We start from the raw sequence: 18,787 nt of genomic DNA, 5'->3' as shown, positions 1-18,787 counted from the left end.
AATGAATGATATAAGCTAAATAAAAGAAATAGGGAATCAATCACTGATAAGTTTAAATTACAAATGAATGAAATTCTGATCTTGTGATCGTTTATTAGTGTATTTAAAAAAATATTACCGATCTTTTATATCAAAAACGTTGAATAACAAAACAAAGAGTTCCTAAATGTGTCGGTACGTGATGCAAACATCAGTTTACAGCGCTGTCTTTAGAGAACTAAACAATCCTCTATGCAGCCGCGATACCTTTTCCATGAGTAGGGAATAATATTAGACCATAACTCCGCTGAAAATTATGTAGGCAACAACGAAATAAGTGCGATATAAAACACGATTCGTTTGTTATGTCGTCTGTCTTATCAACTATACACCTTTGAACAAGTCGGAGCGCAATCATGAAAGCTTATGAAAAATTTAACTAGGAACGTTGAAATGCACATAGTAGGTACCTACGTTTCTGTTACATAACAGTACACAAAGGCCACCACAGCCACACGTCGCCCGGACGTAGTTTGTCCTTACACTGGCAGACAAAGCACACAAACACGTAAGGTCATCTCCCCTCATTAGGTGGTTAGTTTTCCGGGCGTGTCCACAGACTCCGAGGGGGTGAGGGAAGCGCGCGGGGCCCGAGGGGGGGCAAGCGTCAGATGACGGGTAGTTACTTAATTAATCCTCGGGCGGACGCCATTGGCCAGCCAGGGCGGCTAACATCGCCCACGCGTTAATTGGGCGGACTTGAGCGCCGATTAATGAGACCTGTCTAATACGAGATGCTGCCTCTTGTGGCGTAGGCCTCGAAGGCTTGTGTCGTACCTAATGCTTATTACAATTAGGCGTCTCAACATGTTTGTGTTGCATAAGTGCTTCGATCGTATTTGTTCGGAAATCGAGCGATCGTTCGGCAGTTGATAATACAAAAGAGCATTAATATATAATGTAGTTGGAGAGGCTTTAGCTCAAAACTAATATCGCTCTCGTCGCGTCAAGTGAACGTATAAAGCTCAGATTTAGCGAACGCCGAGGGCTGAGCGGGCGTGAAACACCCAGGTAAAGTGCCTACTTACAGCGCGATATACGGGGAAACGTAAATTATAATATTGTGTGTGTCGGTGAGTTAACCCTCTCGCGTCGCGCCCGTCGCGCCGTGTGTGCGCCCGCTGAAAGAAAAGCAATTTCCTTGGGAGGGCGCGGGGGTTAGGGCCGCGGGCGCGGGTCGAGGGGCCGAGGTGTAGGGTACAGGGTCTCGCGCGAATATAATTTTGTTCATTTTTTCATTCGGGTGAGTTAATTCGGCTTCGCGGCGTAGTCAGCTATTGATTAGGGCGCGTCTTACGTTTTTAATTTGTTTGCGCGCGCAGCCACGATGCACCCGCCGTGAGATGAGCTCGCCCCCCCCCCCCCTTCCCCCCGGGCGGCTCACCACCCGCCTCTAATGAAGCCTCCGCTAACTACGGCGGCTATAATAATCACGCTCCTCTTCACAATCACGCTTTGACGTCGAATGTTTGCTCGGTGCCAGCTAACTAGCTCCCGCTGAGCGCCCAGCCGCCTCCTTGAGGAAAAACATTACGTTTACATTGCTAATAAACGAAATCAGGCAGCGGCTTGCAAAATTGTCTCTCGATTCACGGAGTAATTGATGAGCAAACGTTGATGGCGATTACAAACTCATCAACGGTCTCTTCAACGTAGTGTATCTATACCTTATATATCTATGCCAAACAAATCGATATCTGAAACTATAAATGTTACCTATGCATATACAAACAAAACAATCGCACCTGTCTCTTAGAGTCGGCACAGTCCTGCTGTCCCCTGGCTTCTTTCACTTATGTCAACCTGACCTCTTTTCAGGAGGTCCCTATCTGGGATTGGTACGAATAGTTTCGAGCGAGTCGAGATTGAGTACCACATAACACCAATTTTCACGCGATGATTTTCATAATATAGCCCCAAAAAATATTTATTAGATTGAAATTTAAAAACTAGTAACGATCGCGTATGCCATTCGAAGACATTACGTTCCTTTTATCGTTATTCAACAAAATATCGAGACTAAGAGCGCTTTCGCACTACGTCCGATCCGAATCCGATCCGTACCCGTGAAAAACGGTCCGGTGTAGAACTATTTCTAACGGTTGACGGAAGACGGATCAAGTGCGTAAACTACAATAGGAATTGTTCTACGACTACTTCGGACCGTGTTTTTACGGATACGGATCGGGTTCGGATCGGATTTAGTGCGAAAGCGCTCTGACTATTCGTTTGCGAAATATTATAATAATCAAATGATAATAAAAATAACTTTGTTTTAATGTGATTATGGAAAAGGAATAGAAAGGCGTACGGTAAGAAACATAGTGGTACATTTTTTTTTAAATACCCAGACATGCCACAGTTTGGTTAAAAAAGTACGTCGAAAACCGAACTTTGGAAGGAACACACTAAGGAGCATGCCTTAATTTTAAAATTTATCTTGTTATATCTAGCGATTTTAAAATTAAAAAAAAATTAAGTGGAACATTCTAGCGAAGTGACAGTAAATTTTTAGTATAGCCCATAAGTATAAATGCAGTACACGCGACCGCCTGACAACTTCAGGAATGTACTATTTACTAGTGCGTTCGCAGGAGTTGGCGTGATAATGTTCGTAGAGATTTTTGGCTCTAATCGTTGTTCAGTTCGACAAATTGAAAATCAAATATTTTTATTCAAAACAGGATTCAAAATCACTTATTGAACATCAAAAACTACCACTAATTCAAAATAGACTGCCTCAGACCTGAGAAGAACGGGCGCAAGAAACTCAGCGGGCTTTTTTTATAAAAACGGATTACAATGCAATATCGTACAATAAACATTTATAATTAAAGAGCCATTCCCAATTTGTGATATCATTAAGAAAATCGTTTATACTATAGTAACCTGACCCACACAAACGTTTTTTAACAGTTATTTTAAATTTCGTAACACATTTGTTTTGTACATTTTCTGGGATCATATTGTAGAAGCATATACATCGCCCAATAAAAGACTTACTAACTCGACTTAACCGAGTATTAGGCATAACAAGTTTATGTTTCTTCCTCGTGTTAACATTATATTGAAAACGGCGAATGTTCGTTCTTCTGCACCAAGAAAATGCTAAGTCTATCAGCACCTTTATACTACGACACCTTCTCGGAAAGTGCTTTTGCATTGATGTGACAACCTGCGTTCAATTCATGTCGTCATATCCAATTTGATGCTTGCAATGTATGTTGCTAAAATATTTTTTTTTCACTTTCTTCGAATATTTCTAGAATAAAATACTATGCGTTACGGGGAAAATGCGATCTAACTACTACGGTGTTAGAGCACCAGCACGGAACGCGTCGTCGTGCGGAACGGAGGTCGTGGGTTCGAATCCCGCATCGTTGATAAAATTTTATTTGTATATTAATCCTAGAAGTGAGGGTTATCACTTTAAAAACATAACATATTGTTTAGATTTACAAGAGCGACATCTCAAGTCAATTTCCTAATATGCAAATATTGGGGTTGAGCAGGTTATCAACTGTAAAGTAGATCCTGTAGATGAAGCCACAACCTGAGAGTTGAACAAAGCAAACAGAATTTTATAACGAGGCGGTACTCGAACGTTTGGCTCAGTTGGTTAGAGCACCGGCACGGAACGCCGGAGGTCGTGGGTTCGAATCTCGCATCGTTCATAAAATTTTGTTTTTCAAATTTTATTTGTGTTCTAGGGTGTATTAACACCCAGGACATCGGCTTGTACTAAAGAAATTCGATAACATATTCTTAAAGTTATATACCTACTATTTACTTCGTATTAACTCTTTCGAGTATCAATTTAACATTTAAGAAATCTATAAATAAAAACTTTTTTTTTATAAATGACGTATCCGGATGAATCGCATTCTCACTTTCTTCGGGCATGTATCGCGACGTGGAAGCGACTCCATAGAACGCTTAATAGTGCAGGGTAAAGTCGAGGGCACTAGACCACGAGGCAGGTCCCCGATAAGGTGGATGGACCAAGTGAGGCAAGCTGTCGACGGTACTCTGCATGAATGCACGAGAAGAGCGGCAGTTTGAGACGAGTGGCGTCGCATTGTGAAACAGGCCACTAACCTCGACGTGATGACCACGACCACTCTGACAAGAGTGTAACGCCGAAGAAGAATCAGGACGAATGTTATGAACGAATTGATGTCTTATGTGGTCTTTTACGGTCATACAATCTCCAATCATATACAATATTGATTGTATATGGTACTGACCTACTCTAAGGTTATGTTTAAACAACTATTACTTAATATAAGTGATCAATATCAACAAACAAGTACAAAACAATGTAGAGTTTTCGCTTCATTTGCTACCGAAATGGAACAACTTACAGTGTCGGCTGTGTTTGATACATTAGTAAATGAGACTGCATTTGTTACAGACCGCCGAGTGAACTGGCGACTGCCAGAACCCATCACTTATATTCACGTGATCCAACTACTATGTGCACAGGTTTAATAAAATATATTAACGTCACCGTTTTTTAAGGCTTTTTTAAGCAGTAATGTGTAAACATCACTATGTTTCGGTCTGAAGGGCGAATAAGTGAAATTACTGGGCAAATGAGACTTAACATCATATGTCTCAAGGTGACGAGCGCAATTGTAATGCCGCTCAGAATTTGTGAGTTATTCAAGAATCTTGAGCGGCACTGCATAAAGCGCAGGGCGTATCAATTACTATCAGCTGAACGTTCTGCTCGTCTCGTCCCTTATTTTCATAAAAAAAAGCACACACCAAATATTGTGATGAAGATACTTTTGAAAATGATTTTTATGTAAATATTCGATTTATGACTTTGAATTTGATGGTACGGTAAGTAGACATAAAAATAAAACTACGTTTAAAAAAACCGACTTCAATAACTGAAAAGTATCAAATAACTTAAACTTTTAGTAACTAAAAAATTTATTTTATAACACATTTAGCTTTATTTTTTAGTTTTTAATATTAAAGGTAAAGGTGTATTAAATTAAATTTTTAGTTATGTGATACTTTTCAGTTTTTGAAGTCGGTTTTTTTAAACGTAGTTTTAATTTTTACTTTTTAGTGTCAACTAATAATTATAATATATAATCAACCTGAATGAAAACTCCTACAAAAGACGTACACAAAAAACAATTATATCACCGAGATAAACAAAAATTTTCATAAAATGAAAACTACTGGGCCAAACTATGTAAAAATTTTATGGGACCAAATGGCATCTATTCTGCATCGAACTAAAGACAAAATTTACGTAACTCGGATCATAAATCTCGGAGTAATCGGTGTACATACAAAAAAAAGAAATACCGCTCGTATTGATAACCTCCTCCTTTTTGAAGTCGGTTAACAAAGTTGAAGGGTATCGCATAAGTACGAACAAACTTTTATTTTCTATATCAATAATTTTATCTACTCTGATTTTTGAATTTTGTCGCTTAATTATATCATCGCAGTTACTGATATCAAACAAATTATTATACCTCAGTTATCTACAAGTATATTAATTATTTGACATATTAATAATTCATTCAAGGCTATATAACTATTTATGGCAATCACCCTGACTTGAGTATTTCCGCTAAATCGTATTTCGACGGTCTACTTCCGCTGCTAGTTTATTTTTACCCTCATCACGCCTGAATAAATTTTAACTTTAATACACATATTTAAACAAACTTAAATATCTATAACTCGGAAACTCGTGATGCTCTTGTCTGTATACCACTGGAACCTACTCGTGTAATATAATAATCACCATCATCAGGAAGACGTCCACAAGACTGGAAAAAGGCCTCCCCCAAAGATTTCTACGACGTTCGATCCTGCGCTGCCTTCATCCAACGTATTAATTAATTATTATTAATAACAAAGGCCTCTTCCAACTTCTTTCTCTTTTTTTTTTATCTTTAGCTATCCCAGATCATGTCTTGCCTGTTATAATAATCCTAACTTATATTTTGTTATGAACGATAAAGCAACTAACCTATTAATTATGAACATTATTTATTTATGATCAATTTGGCATGGACATGCCTACTAGGTTTTAGATAAGAAAAGAGGATGGAAATAGTATACCTTTAATACCGAAATATTGATGGGGCGACATGATTGCAAAGGAATCGATTTCCACGCAGGTATAGGAAAAGTCTCACATAAATAATTTATATTATCATAAGAGAGATTTAGTTTAACCCGGAGTATTAAACCATGTTTGGATAACGAGCTCTTGACGAGTGTATTTCAAAATGGGAACTGCGACTACAATTATGTTAAAGTATTGAATGATTCCCGCCATAAAGCGCAGCATCACCTCCGTGCCATTAAGGCCCAATAACGAATACTCTCAAGAGTTTATTTTATCACTTTCATTTTATTGTTTTAATTCGTGTGCGGTTGCGCTATTTGCGTGTGCGCACGTCGCACGCCACGCCCCCAATGAGTCGGCCAATGGCGCGGCCGCCGCTAACGAGGGTACAGCTCGCACCAAACGCGACAATACTCATTGTTTTAAACTATTCTCTTATTGTAAACTCGGTCCATCTATACGCCTCCCACCGAGACGACTCTGGTGTCACCTATGTGATATTGACTGAGATTCCAACAAGAATACGCATTCCGTCAGGCCCACTCAATAAGCAATAAACCATCCGAGGAGTACTCCTGGATGCAGCTTAACACCTCAAAGGTTATTGTGTTTCCGAAAGGTTCATTGTGCACGTCAGTAACACGGAGGCATAACTTTTGAACGTAATAAACATGAGGTTACATATTAAGATATAAACGAATAGGAAACAGAAGATATTTTTATTTTACAGGGAATAAAACACTCGAGAGCGCGGTTCGTAGACATAACGAGTGAGTATATCATGATTCATGATTCCCTCGTTACGGGAAATACTGGATGCTGCAAGCCGCACTATTCTATAAGTATTGCGCTCTTATTAAATTCGTAGGATTCATTCTACGACGAACTCGTACAATTAGGTGAAGAAAGTTTCGTATGATCGTCCGTATGATAAGTATTAATGAAATTGCATCGATATTTGTTTTGGAGAAGATTGAATGCATAGCACCAATTACAGAATCATTTAGCAGACAATAATAATCTATAAGCCTTTATTCAGTTACGAGTGTTTGGAATGTTCACAACATGACGACAACATGGGGAGTATATATAATATATACGAGATGATGACATGTGGCTACTACATATGGAATATACATATGAACCCGCAATATGAACATATTATATATCAATACTCTGCTCAACACATTATTATAACTCTTACTGTTTCAAGTGTTTGGAATGTTCACAACATGACGACAACATGGGGAGTATATATGTAAGCTTTGTGTTGACTTTGGCACAGACATTTACATTTGAGCCACCAGTGAGGAGAATGTAAAACGACATTTTTTTTTCTTTATTTCTCTATCCATAACTAAATATCTATCAGTATCTGTTTCTCTATTGACAAAGGCCTCTTCCAACTTCTTCCACTCTTTTCTATCTTTAGCTATCCCAGACCATGTCTTGCCTGTTATCATCGTTAGTTCTAGGATACCAGTCTGTGATGCATTTTGCTCCATTCGTCTATACCCCGAAGAATGCAAATAACAGATAATAAATATATTATGAATAAACGAAATAGGTATTTTAAGTACCTAATATTACTACCTAATATTAGTACCTAATGTACTATTATCTACCTAATTATTGAGAATATTTTCTTTTTTTAGTATGTACTTGCCACTGGGGCCAATAATTCGATTCAAGTGTGGCTCTATTTAATAAGAGATATATTTAAAAGCAAACTTGTTTATTAGTCAAGTAATAACAAGTATTTAGTAATAGAAAAGTATGCTAAGGTAACAAATACAACTAGCTAGATAAGTATTTTATACATTAAACGATTAAATTTTTAATTCAGCAATGGCATGTTATAATGCTCAGTTCAGCCTATTTTCACGGACGAGTAAAAAAATGAGGACTCCGTGTCACCTTACATAACAAGTGAGGCACCAAAACAAGCCGGTAAACGTGTAAATACATAGCCCCACGCACACACACTAATACAAGCCGATCGGTCGCCATTATGAGATTTGCCATCGTCTGTGACAGATCAGTTTGCGTCGCAATAAAATGTTTTAAAAATGCCGTTGTGCGTTGTGAAAAAGTGTAAAAACAATAATATAAAAGTATTTGTGGATATATGATTATCTAAAGGAGAAAAAATTGTGTAACTGGTATCCCCCGTAACCGCACACACACTAGCATAACGTTGCTTCACTTGCTAATATCACGGTGCGGAGTCCTTCTTTTTTTACTAGTCCGTGCCTTTTCTATGTCTTTTTCGAAATTATAAATACTCGCTGTACACAAAAACACTCGTCCTAGATATGCCATTTGTTTTATTTATGTACTGGCCAGCACTATAAAGATCTCGTGAAAACAACCTTTCGTTGACATATTGGTCTAATTCTAGAGCTGCGGCTAGTCCTAGCTGGTTCGAAGCTAACTCCAAAGAGTTGCATGAGTCTCGTGGGATTATTCTATTCTACTATCATAAGGATCTCGTGTTCGCACGTCAAACTGTTTATATTGAACCGCTTAACTCCGTCGAACACGCGTTTCGGAAAACATTTAACGTGTATCAGGCTGAAGGACGCTGTAGCTTGTGAATGTACTGGGCTAATGTGACACAGTGACGAGTGCAATCGCCGTGCCGCTCAGATTTTGAATTTGTAAAGAATCCTGAGCGGCACTGTAATGGGAAGGCCATATCAATTGCCATCAGTTGCCATCAGTTGAACATCTTCCTTTTCTCATCAATCCTTCTCATAACCTCATTTAACTATTTCACCAAAGAACTGGTAGTTAAAGATAAGTGCACCATTTGTAACACTGTATTCCATTTAAAACCGAATTCCTTATGTCGCACGAATAGCATTAAAGAGGGAAACTAAGCAATTGATAGTTGAAATGGGCAACGAAATAGAAAAATATCGTGGAAAGCATTCGTGGCGTGGTAAAATATTCAATCGGGCCAATTCGGGTCCGCGTATAAATTCGGGCCGGCCATTATTTGTAGTGTCTCCACGACCGAAAATCGCTACCAATATTGATACTCCTCATTTTTCTACTCAGTGTCGTTAATATTTTAGTGATGCGTGTCAGCTGTTTACGATACCACTCTCAGCACTAAAACGTTTAACCTATCTTCGTGTAGATGTTCAGTTGCAAGGCAACGCTTTCCCTGTAATATTCGCGTAATCATTCAAATTTTTATAGTCCTCGGCTTCGAGTGCCGTCTGCTAATATATCACATAAAACTTTACCTTAGATTACATATCATTTCTAAACGGATATGAATTTTATAGAGCTATGAATCGTTTTAAGTTTCATAATGTTTTCGCTGTTGGATTGTACTAGAAGACATGCAAACGGTTTTCTTTTTATTTATTCTATCAGCCGTTCAAGATAATCAACGTTGATTAACTTTCAAAGTTACAAAGCGTTATTCATTTGAGTCAACTTATCTCCGCTATACTTCATTTATATTTGCAAACGTCTTGAAAGACATTAAGGACAAATGGGTTCATAGCTACCTAACTGTAATTATCCATCCAAGTTTGCGAGCTCAGGAAAAGAATTGCTCTCCTTTGTGAGAAGGGGGGGCTGTGGGGTGGGGGTACTAGGTAGGCTCACATGGGACGCGCTCTAATGAGGTGCCTGAAAGCGACAATGTCTTTGAGCAAAGCAAATGTGTAGGTATCTACATACACACGAGGGTGGGGTTCCTTTGTAGATACGTGCTTAGATATACGACCGCCTTATGTAATTCCATTATATTTCTTATTGTGTTGTTAAATTAATTTTGCTCGTGTCCTTGGCAGGATAGGTTGTTTATGATGAAGATTGTTTGATAAAGTACCTACACGTACATACTGGCTTACTTTTAATAAGAAGAGATTTGACGTTCCACGACTAAAGATTACAAGAACGTTTTGCAGCCTTTTAAGTGGAAGTACAATCTTTTATAAATGCACTCACGGCGTGTCGGCCTGAAAACAACACGAAAGAATGTTTATTCCACAGTTTTGTTGGAGGTACGCGTTATTCAAGTTGGTTTAAAAAGTTTATTTATATAAAAAAACTAGATCTAGTTTTTTTATATAAATAATTGTAATAATTAGAGTATGGAACGTGGATGGACGGGTCGTGGCAAGTGACGAAGATAGTCCGGGGTCGAGCGGCTTCCGTTCGCCGCTGGTTCTAATTTCCCCGCGAGGCCGCGGGTTCGGGCGCGAGGCTTAAACGGCCGGAGATGAGTCGCGCGCGTACTAATATCATGCACGGCCCGGGCCGTCGCCATAGCGACGCACACTCACATGACGTGTGTGGTGAGGCGCTGGTGTGGGGCAGGAGCAGGGGTAATATGATTTGAGCGCCCGGCGACACCCCGCCCGCTTGTTTGCTCTCCGATGCAATCGCGATACGAACGCCTCGCACCCCCTGCGCCCGTCCCCCTCCCCCGCCTCGCGTACATCTCTCACCTCCGTCTTCGATAACCGCATCGGATTCCCTGTTGCAACTTGCAGGCCAACGTATTCTATTGAAATAGATACACGACTAGACACCTATCGCTGCGCTACACTTTGCCAAGTGCAATTTCGTTCTGGGGATCTTAAAATGGAACTTCTTTGAGGGAAGTAATGCGATCTCATAGCAATGATTTGTTTTACATATAATGACGCTTAGTATGTCTGTTGATTACTGGCGATACAGTTGGCTCATGAAACATTTATGGCGTGAGCGCTGAGTGGCACAATGAAGCAATCCGGTGGCAACGACTAGCAAACTGAGTTTAGTACGTAATGGATAATAGTACTAAGGACAGATTTGATCCCTCGACATAAAATACAGATCCCTTGCCATTACATCAAGTGTGTGAAGCGTTACTTTTTTCGGGTTCCGTCATCGAAAGGTAACCAACGGGAACCGGGTTACTACAACTTCACAGTCTGTCCGTCTGTCAGCCGGCTGTGTCTCATAAATCGCAATAGTTCGCTGAAACGTTGACAAAGTTTTTATTAATCACAAAAATTTGGCAAATCTAAAAGGATCGATATGCAAAAGTTTCTAAATGTTTCTCTTAGAAAAGTAGATGTTATAATGATGTACGATGTTACGGAATCTATTGTGTGCGAGTCTGACTGGCGTTTGACCTGTGTTTTCTAGTGGTTCTTATTTATTAATAAGGGACTGAGCTGATGTCTCACTGGATGTTAAAAGGCACCAATGTCTATATAATTGTAATCGTATCGCGTTATCGTTCACATCACACTGAACCCATCACTAAAGATACAATGTCTTATGTTTCTGTGATTAGACCGGTACCGCTGTTTTGCGATCTCCTGTCGAACATAATTAGTGTGATAGACGTTTTGACGTAGACTAGTAATTAACAAATATTAGTGTGGTAACTAAAAAGTCCTCATTATCAGCCGGAAGACGTCCACTGCTAGAAAAAGGTCTTCCCCAAAGATCTCCATGATGAGCGGTCCTGTGCTGCCCTCATCCAACATATTCCGGCGTTCTTGACCAGATCATCGGTCCATCTTGTGTGGGGCCTACCAACACTGCGTCTTCCTAATCAAATCAAAATCACTTTATTCATGTAGGTTAAGGAAATTATACTTATTAATGTCAAAACAGTTTGTTTCTTTTTAAATTTATCACCACTTCGGAAAAAGCTTTCTTAATGCTTTCATCATTCAATTTAGGAAAACAGCACTTAATAGGAAAATGGACATAAATATGCAAAGGCTGTCCAAGGCAATTGTAATATAATTAGGCGAATGCGTCGCCCGGGGCCGAGGCATTAGCTAACGTGATATATGCCCCACTCACTAATAACAGAGCCCCGGCTCTGGCAACCACAATTACGGCTTTACTTGGCCAACGCGATTGGTATCGATTGCTTCGATGCTCGATCTCAACTAATGAGTAGAGGATTTGCTAGTCATTATCCACTCGCGACGAACGCCCGCGGCCGCCCGGAGTCGTCGCGGCCTCGAGGGCAGAGCGCCTGCCAAAGGCATTTAATTTGCTGCGCTTCGATGCAGTCTCAGCCCTGCACTGCTTTGTGTTTTATCCGCGGTAATTGCGACCTACCCGCCAATAACTTGGTAAGGCCGTGGCTCTTCAATTGTCAGACCAGTGTAATGACGGCCGATAAAACTTCACTTATACCACTTGACCAATATCCTTTGCTCAATTAAAGATGATATTAAATTGTAATGGCAAAAGAGAATAGATTTCTCCCAAGAACGGTACGTGAAGCCATTGAAATTAAAAACATCCAAATTACAATAGAGAACACAGGCTAAAATTATCTAACACATGGGATGCAATAATCTCCAAATTAAAACCCATAACTACACATACTAAAACACTGTTAGTAATTTTTTTCAAAAACCATCTGTCTACAGCAAATACCACTTCCGATGCAATAAATGGCACTAAACTTCGCAATGACATCTATGACAAATACTATCTCGACTGCTGTCAACTTCAGTCCCCCTGAAAACGTGTTCCGAAAAGGTCACGAAACGTCGGGATAAATAAAATTATGATAAAAATGATTAAGTAAAAACTCAAGAATCTAATGTAAAAACAAATTTACAACTACACGCGTTTAAATCCATTGAATAATATTTTATTTAAAATATGTAAAATTTGCGTTAATCATAATCATAAGAAGGGCTGGGAGTTTCTAGTTACTTCTTCTCCCACGTCAAAGCGCCTTTACGAACTGATGTATCTTTATGACGTTACCAAGTGATGTTGCTATATTTTGTCTGTTATTGTCACTCCCTATGGGAAATAAATATATTTTTATTCTATTCTAACATGACGACCCCTATAGCCCAGTTAGTGACCCTGCCTTATGAGCTAGAGATCCCGGGATCGAACCCCGGTAGGTGCAAATATTTATATGATGAATATGGATATTTGTTTCCGAGTCATGGATGTTTATATGTATTTATGTATGTTTAAGTAAGTATATCTTATCTTATATCTTTAAACGAGCAATTCTTGTATATATATATATATATATATATATATATATAATCTGAATCTCGGAAACGGCTCCAACGATTTTCATAAAATTAGGTATGCATGGGATTTCGGGGGTGATAAATCGATCTAGCTAGGTTTCAATTTAAAAAAACGGTTTTATCCATGTTTGAATGAGAAACAGCTACAATAACATTAGAATACAAAGGTAAATTTCGCCACTATATACAAGACTATTATAGCTCAGATGGGACATTGGGTGATCCGGAAAGTAGAAGACCCCGGTTTGAATCCAGATGTCCTATTAGTTTTTTTTTTGTTCAAGTTTTGTACATTCTTAAAAATCCGAGCAAGGCTCGGTCGTCCGGATATTTGTATTAAATATATCGTCGTCATGTACCCATAGTACAGGCAAGATAATTTGTGTAAAAGTGTGTCAATATTTATTTATTTATTATTTTGTCTCAAAGTGATGAGCGTCGCTCCGAACATACGGTTCAATAAGAAATTCAGAGCGGCATTCCATTGTAACGGACAGGGCGTATCACTTACCGTCAGGTGCACGTCTTGCTGGTCTCGCCACTTTTTAACAGAAGGTTAAAGTTAAATAATGCATTGTCTTCCTTTACGAAATTAGGTAACTACCTCTACTAGATTATCTTCATGAATCGAGCGTTATATTATCTTCCAATAATATACCACGAAACGATACTAATACGAAATACACCGCGATAAGAAAACTTCCTAAACAGTCAGATTATAACAGCTGTTCTTGCCCTTTTCATTTCAATGCCATAAGTTCCATTATTATTAGGAATTATGGAACTTACGGCAAAATTTAGATTTAAACGCCATTAAAAATTTAACTGTTCGCACCATAATCAATTATTGGGTGGTATATCTTGTTCAACTCTTAATGCAATTATTGGGGTTGAGCAGGTTATCATCTGTAACGTAGTTCCTGTAGATGGAGCCACAACCTGAGAGTTGAACAAGACATACCAAGATTTTCGGTCGATGTGTCACTCGGAAGTCGGACGGTTGGCTCAATTGGTAATAGCCTAAACACATGGTCGGATTTGGTACGGCCGGACCATCGGACGGTCCGGTGGTCTCGGATGGGCGCCTCGCACCCATTGGTCCGCCGTCGTACTCGATACGGTCTGGACGCTAATAATAATAATTTTGTGCAATGGACAATACAACATACCATCGAATATGGTCCTGCGCCGCACCGTGTCCTTCGGTTTTTTTTTATGAAAATAAGGGACAAGACGAGCAGAACGTTCAGCTGATGGTAATTGATACGCCCTACCCACCATTACAAGGCAGTGCCGCTCAGGATTCTTGAAAAACCGAAAAAATTCTGAGCGGCACTACAATTTTTTTTTTTTAGAATATTTATTTAAAATACAATATAGTTATAGCTTACAATATAATAACACACACTTAAACTTTAGGAAGCTTATCTGTGTGTAAAGCCGCTTAGAATTAAATTACATAATATTTAAAAAGAAAACAACAATTACTTGCTAATTGCGCTCGTCACCTTGAGACATAATATGTTAAGTCTCGTTTGCCCAGTAATTTCACTCGCTACGGCGCCCTTCAGACTGAAACACAGTCATGTTTACATATTACTGCTTCACGGCAGAAATACGCGCCGTTGTGATACCAATCTAGCCTAAGTGCCAAGGTGCCTAGTGCAAAGGAGCCTAAACTAGTTCGACAGGACCAAATCTGACCATGTGTTTAGGCTATAAGAGCGCTCGGACGGAACTCGAGAGTTCTAGTCTCGCATCGTCCATGAACTGTGGTACAAATTAAATTTGTACGTTTTAAATAAGTTTTTAGATTTGTGTACGGATCAGACTGTGTTTAGTTCAACACACTCTTGACCGACTCTTGTTGTCCAGATGGCTGGGTCGCGGCTCCATGTTCGTGCTGTCTGAAAGCCAGACCCGGCTGCTGCTGAACCGCGTCCACTGGGATAGCAGCCAGCCCAGCGCGATGGTAGACGTGGGCGCGGGAGATGGTGAAGTCAGCAGCCGGTTCGCACACCTCTTCAGTGCCAAGTACGCCACTGAGATATCCGCCTCCATGAGGAAGGTGCTCAGCAGCAAGGGATACACGTACGTTTCACTTTATTTATCTCATGAGAATTATACCAAATCAAATAAAAAATGTTTATTTTTTTCAACACACCTGCGTAAAGTGAGCCTTCTTACATCGTTATTAAGGCTATTAAGCGAACTATTACACATTAGTGCATAATATAATTAGCCATACAAAAGTTAAGTTACTACCTCACTGTAAATTACATAAGATTGAACAGGGTATTTTCAATTTAAGCGGGTAATACAGTTTTATTTTTGTAACAACAAATAGGTTCTATGCCGCTGAAAATCCATTTACATTTTTGGAATAAATAAATGTGTCCCTAATTAAGACGAAAATACAATTATTATTATCAAAGTATTTATAATTCACAATAATTTGTTATAAAACATATAAATTTTATCACTAAAATTATAATTTTGAAGTAGGCACCTTCACCTTACATATGGCGTGTGCATAAAAAAAAACTTGCGCGCTATTTCGTATGCTCCCAGTATTCTTGGTACACTTCCCCGTAATGATAGTTTTAATTTAATGTAATCGTAGTATTGTAAGTGTAAGCATTGTTTTGTTTGAATAAAGTATTTTAAATTTGTTTAAGTTTTTGAATTCAAATAATCTGTTTTGGTCTTCAGCCGGGCATCAAGGCCGTTACATAAATACTCCACAGGTTCTCAAGGAATTTTTGTCTCTTATAACGTAGTCCTATGGCACGAACTTAAAAAGTCAATATGACGTATTAGTACATATATTACGACATGTATTTATTCATATTTCATACAAACTGAACTTCCTCTGCTGATAAGAAATAATTGCTGGAATGGTCATTTATCATCAGATCACCCGATTTCCCTGCCATTAAATTGATGCCGAGACTCTTAAGTCTATACAAACTATATAAACGGTGGTACGGTCCTTCCATATCTTTTCACGTCAGCTGTTGAGGTGAATGCTAGATTAACAAGACAACTGCATAGACTGGTTTTGAAACATTATCCTAAAACCACTAGACCAGTAAAAAAAATAAGGACTCCGTGTCACCTTACATAACAGTGTAGCACCAAAACAAGCCGATTAACGTGTAAATACATAGTCCCACGCACACACTTACACTACTACAGGCCGATAGGCGGCCATTAGAATTGTCATCGTCTGTGACAGATCAGTTTGCGTCTCAATAAAATATTTAAAAAATGCCGTCGTGCGTTGTGAAAAAGTGTAAAAACGATACTTTATAAGTATTTGTGGCCATATATGATAATTTAATCGAGAAAATATTGTGTAACTAGTATTCCCCGTAACCGCACACACACTAGCATAACGGTGCTTCACTTACTAATATGACGGCGCGGAGTCCTTTCTTTTATTACTCGTCCGTGCCTCAAACAACACTCTTTCTTAAAAATGGCCATAACATATGCTTAAAATTATATAACAAATTGCCTGAGGACTTGAAAATAATGTCAAATAAAATGTTTATACCAAGACTCTTTAAATGGCTGCTTGAAAATAATTTTTATAGTATTAATGAATATTTATATAAGTGTTAAGTTTTTGCATGCTTTTAATTTGAGCTGAATAAAGGACACATTGTAATAGTGAAGATCTGGACATACCCTATTCCAAAACAAAATAAATAATTCCATTAATTTCAGATTGTTTCATTTCAGGGTGTTGGATGCTGATAAGTGGTCGGAGCAGCAGCAGTTCGAGTGTGTGTTCATGTTGAACCTGCTGGATCGCTGCAGCAAGCCCCGCGTCATGCTGCGGCAGGCCAGCTCCGCACTCCGCGAGGGTGGTCTCCTGGTGCTGGCGCTGGTGCTGCCCTACAAACCCTACGTTGAAGGTGATTCTTTCATTGTCATTAACGTGAGGCTCACTCCTACGGCAGTATTGCTAAATTAACAAATGGGAATAAATCAAGAATATGCAAAAAGTTGACTATATCACTGACAACACCGTCAATAGAATGGTAATTCTGAAGTTTTCCGAATGTCAGGCAGCCTTGTAATACGCGGGAAACGTTATACGTCCGAATGAAGCAATCATAAGCAAAATGTCTATTTTGTAAACATTTTATAGATTACTAGCTGACCCAGCAATCGTTGTATTGCCGATATTAAAATCGCGTTACAAAAGTAACTGTTGATCGTAGATGGGTGAAAATTTGAAGTTGTATGTATTCTTTAATGCTGACTCATAATCAAAATTTAAAAAAAAATGTCAAAAAAAATAAATTCGTGTTGACCACCCTTAACATTTAGGGGGATGAAAAATAGATGTTGTCCGATTCTCAGACCTACCCAATATGCACTCAAAATTTCATGAGAATCGGTCAAGCCGTTTCGGAGGAGTTCAATGTATAACACCATGACACGAGAATTTTATATATTAGAATATAAAATATAAGTATAAATTAAAAGTAATTCACAAACACATACACACACACACACACACACACATACGCACACACACACACACACACAAACACGCACGCACTCACACAAAACCACACACGCACAAATTCCACGTCTTATTATTAATATTTTAAATCCATTATTAGAAGTAAGTTCTACAATAGTATTTTTATAACCTATGTTCTGAGGATTTTGTGATGTATTAAATAAATAAATTTTCCATATTCTTGGTTTAGTCTCAGATATAACTTTATACCAAGTTTATTTGTAAGACCGCTAGAATATACTAGCGTATAGGCGATCTGACAGCCCGTTAATGCGTGTCCAATTATATTTGTCAATGTGTCTGTTAGCTAGAAGTTTAATATTCAACTTTGGCTAACTGTTTACGACTTGTCGGTTAATCGGCTACAGTAACCTTAGATTCGCTTTCCCCTTCTATCTTGCTGTATTTCCGTTAGGAATTTTTATATAAGAGGGGGCAAACGGCCATGAGCTCTGGCGGAGAACTGCGCGTTTTACGAAATCATTTTTGCCTCGCACCACTGTTCTGTAGAATCAGCCAATTGCAGTTTTCCTGAACCGATACGATTTAGGTATCTTCAAGCATGAAGTATACTCCTACCACCTTAAAGGCCGGCAACCATTGATATACAACCAACGCATCTCTTGACATCTGGTGTGGTGGATGTCCATTGGCGGTTTTTTTTTTTCAATGAAAATAAGGGATGTCACGAGCAGAACGTACAGCTTATGGTAATTGATACGCTCTGCTCATTACAATGCAGTGCCGCTCAGGATTATTGTAAAACCCAAAAATTCTGAGCGGCACTACAACTGCGCTTGTCACCTTGAGACATAAGATGTTAAGTCTTATTTGCCCAGTAATTTCACTAGCTACGGCGCCCTTCAGACCGAAACACAGTAATGCTTACACATTATTGCTTCACTGCAGAAATTGGCGCCGTTGTTCCACCGCCATCATTTGAACCTCTTGTCCGTTTGCCGCCATAATAAGTATATATATTTATTAATAACCATCATTTATTATAATAGAATTTATTTTAAGACACAAAACAAGAAACGAAGGATGGATGGAGTTCACACC

At 38.9% G+C, this 18,787-nt stretch overlaps 1 protein-coding gene across 2 annotated transcripts in view; it reads left to right on the top strand.

Moving 5' to 3' along the window:
- LOC126970320 (protein-L-histidine N-pros-methyltransferase) overlaps positions 1-18,787 on the top strand; it is a 111,491-nt gene that overhangs the window by 88,823 nt on the left and 3,881 nt on the right. For both annotated transcript variants that reach the window (XM_050816165.1, XM_050816164.1), the window contains exons 3-4: positions 15,061-15,276; positions 16,933-17,108. In XM_050816165.1, the coding sequence (XP_050672122.1) occupies positions 15,061-15,276; positions 16,933-17,108 (392 nt within the window). The remainder of the gene's footprint in view (positions 1-15,060; positions 15,277-16,932; positions 17,109-18,787) is intronic.

Source organism: Leptidea sinapis, chromosome 20, assembly GCF_905404315.1.
Source record: "Leptidea sinapis chromosome 20, ilLepSina1.1, whole genome shotgun sequence".
Classification (NCBI taxonomy): domain Eukaryota; kingdom Metazoa; phylum Arthropoda; class Insecta; order Lepidoptera; family Pieridae; genus Leptidea; species Leptidea sinapis.
Note: the sequence above shows the minus strand (reverse complement) of the source record. Positions and strands in the feature narration are given on the sequence as shown.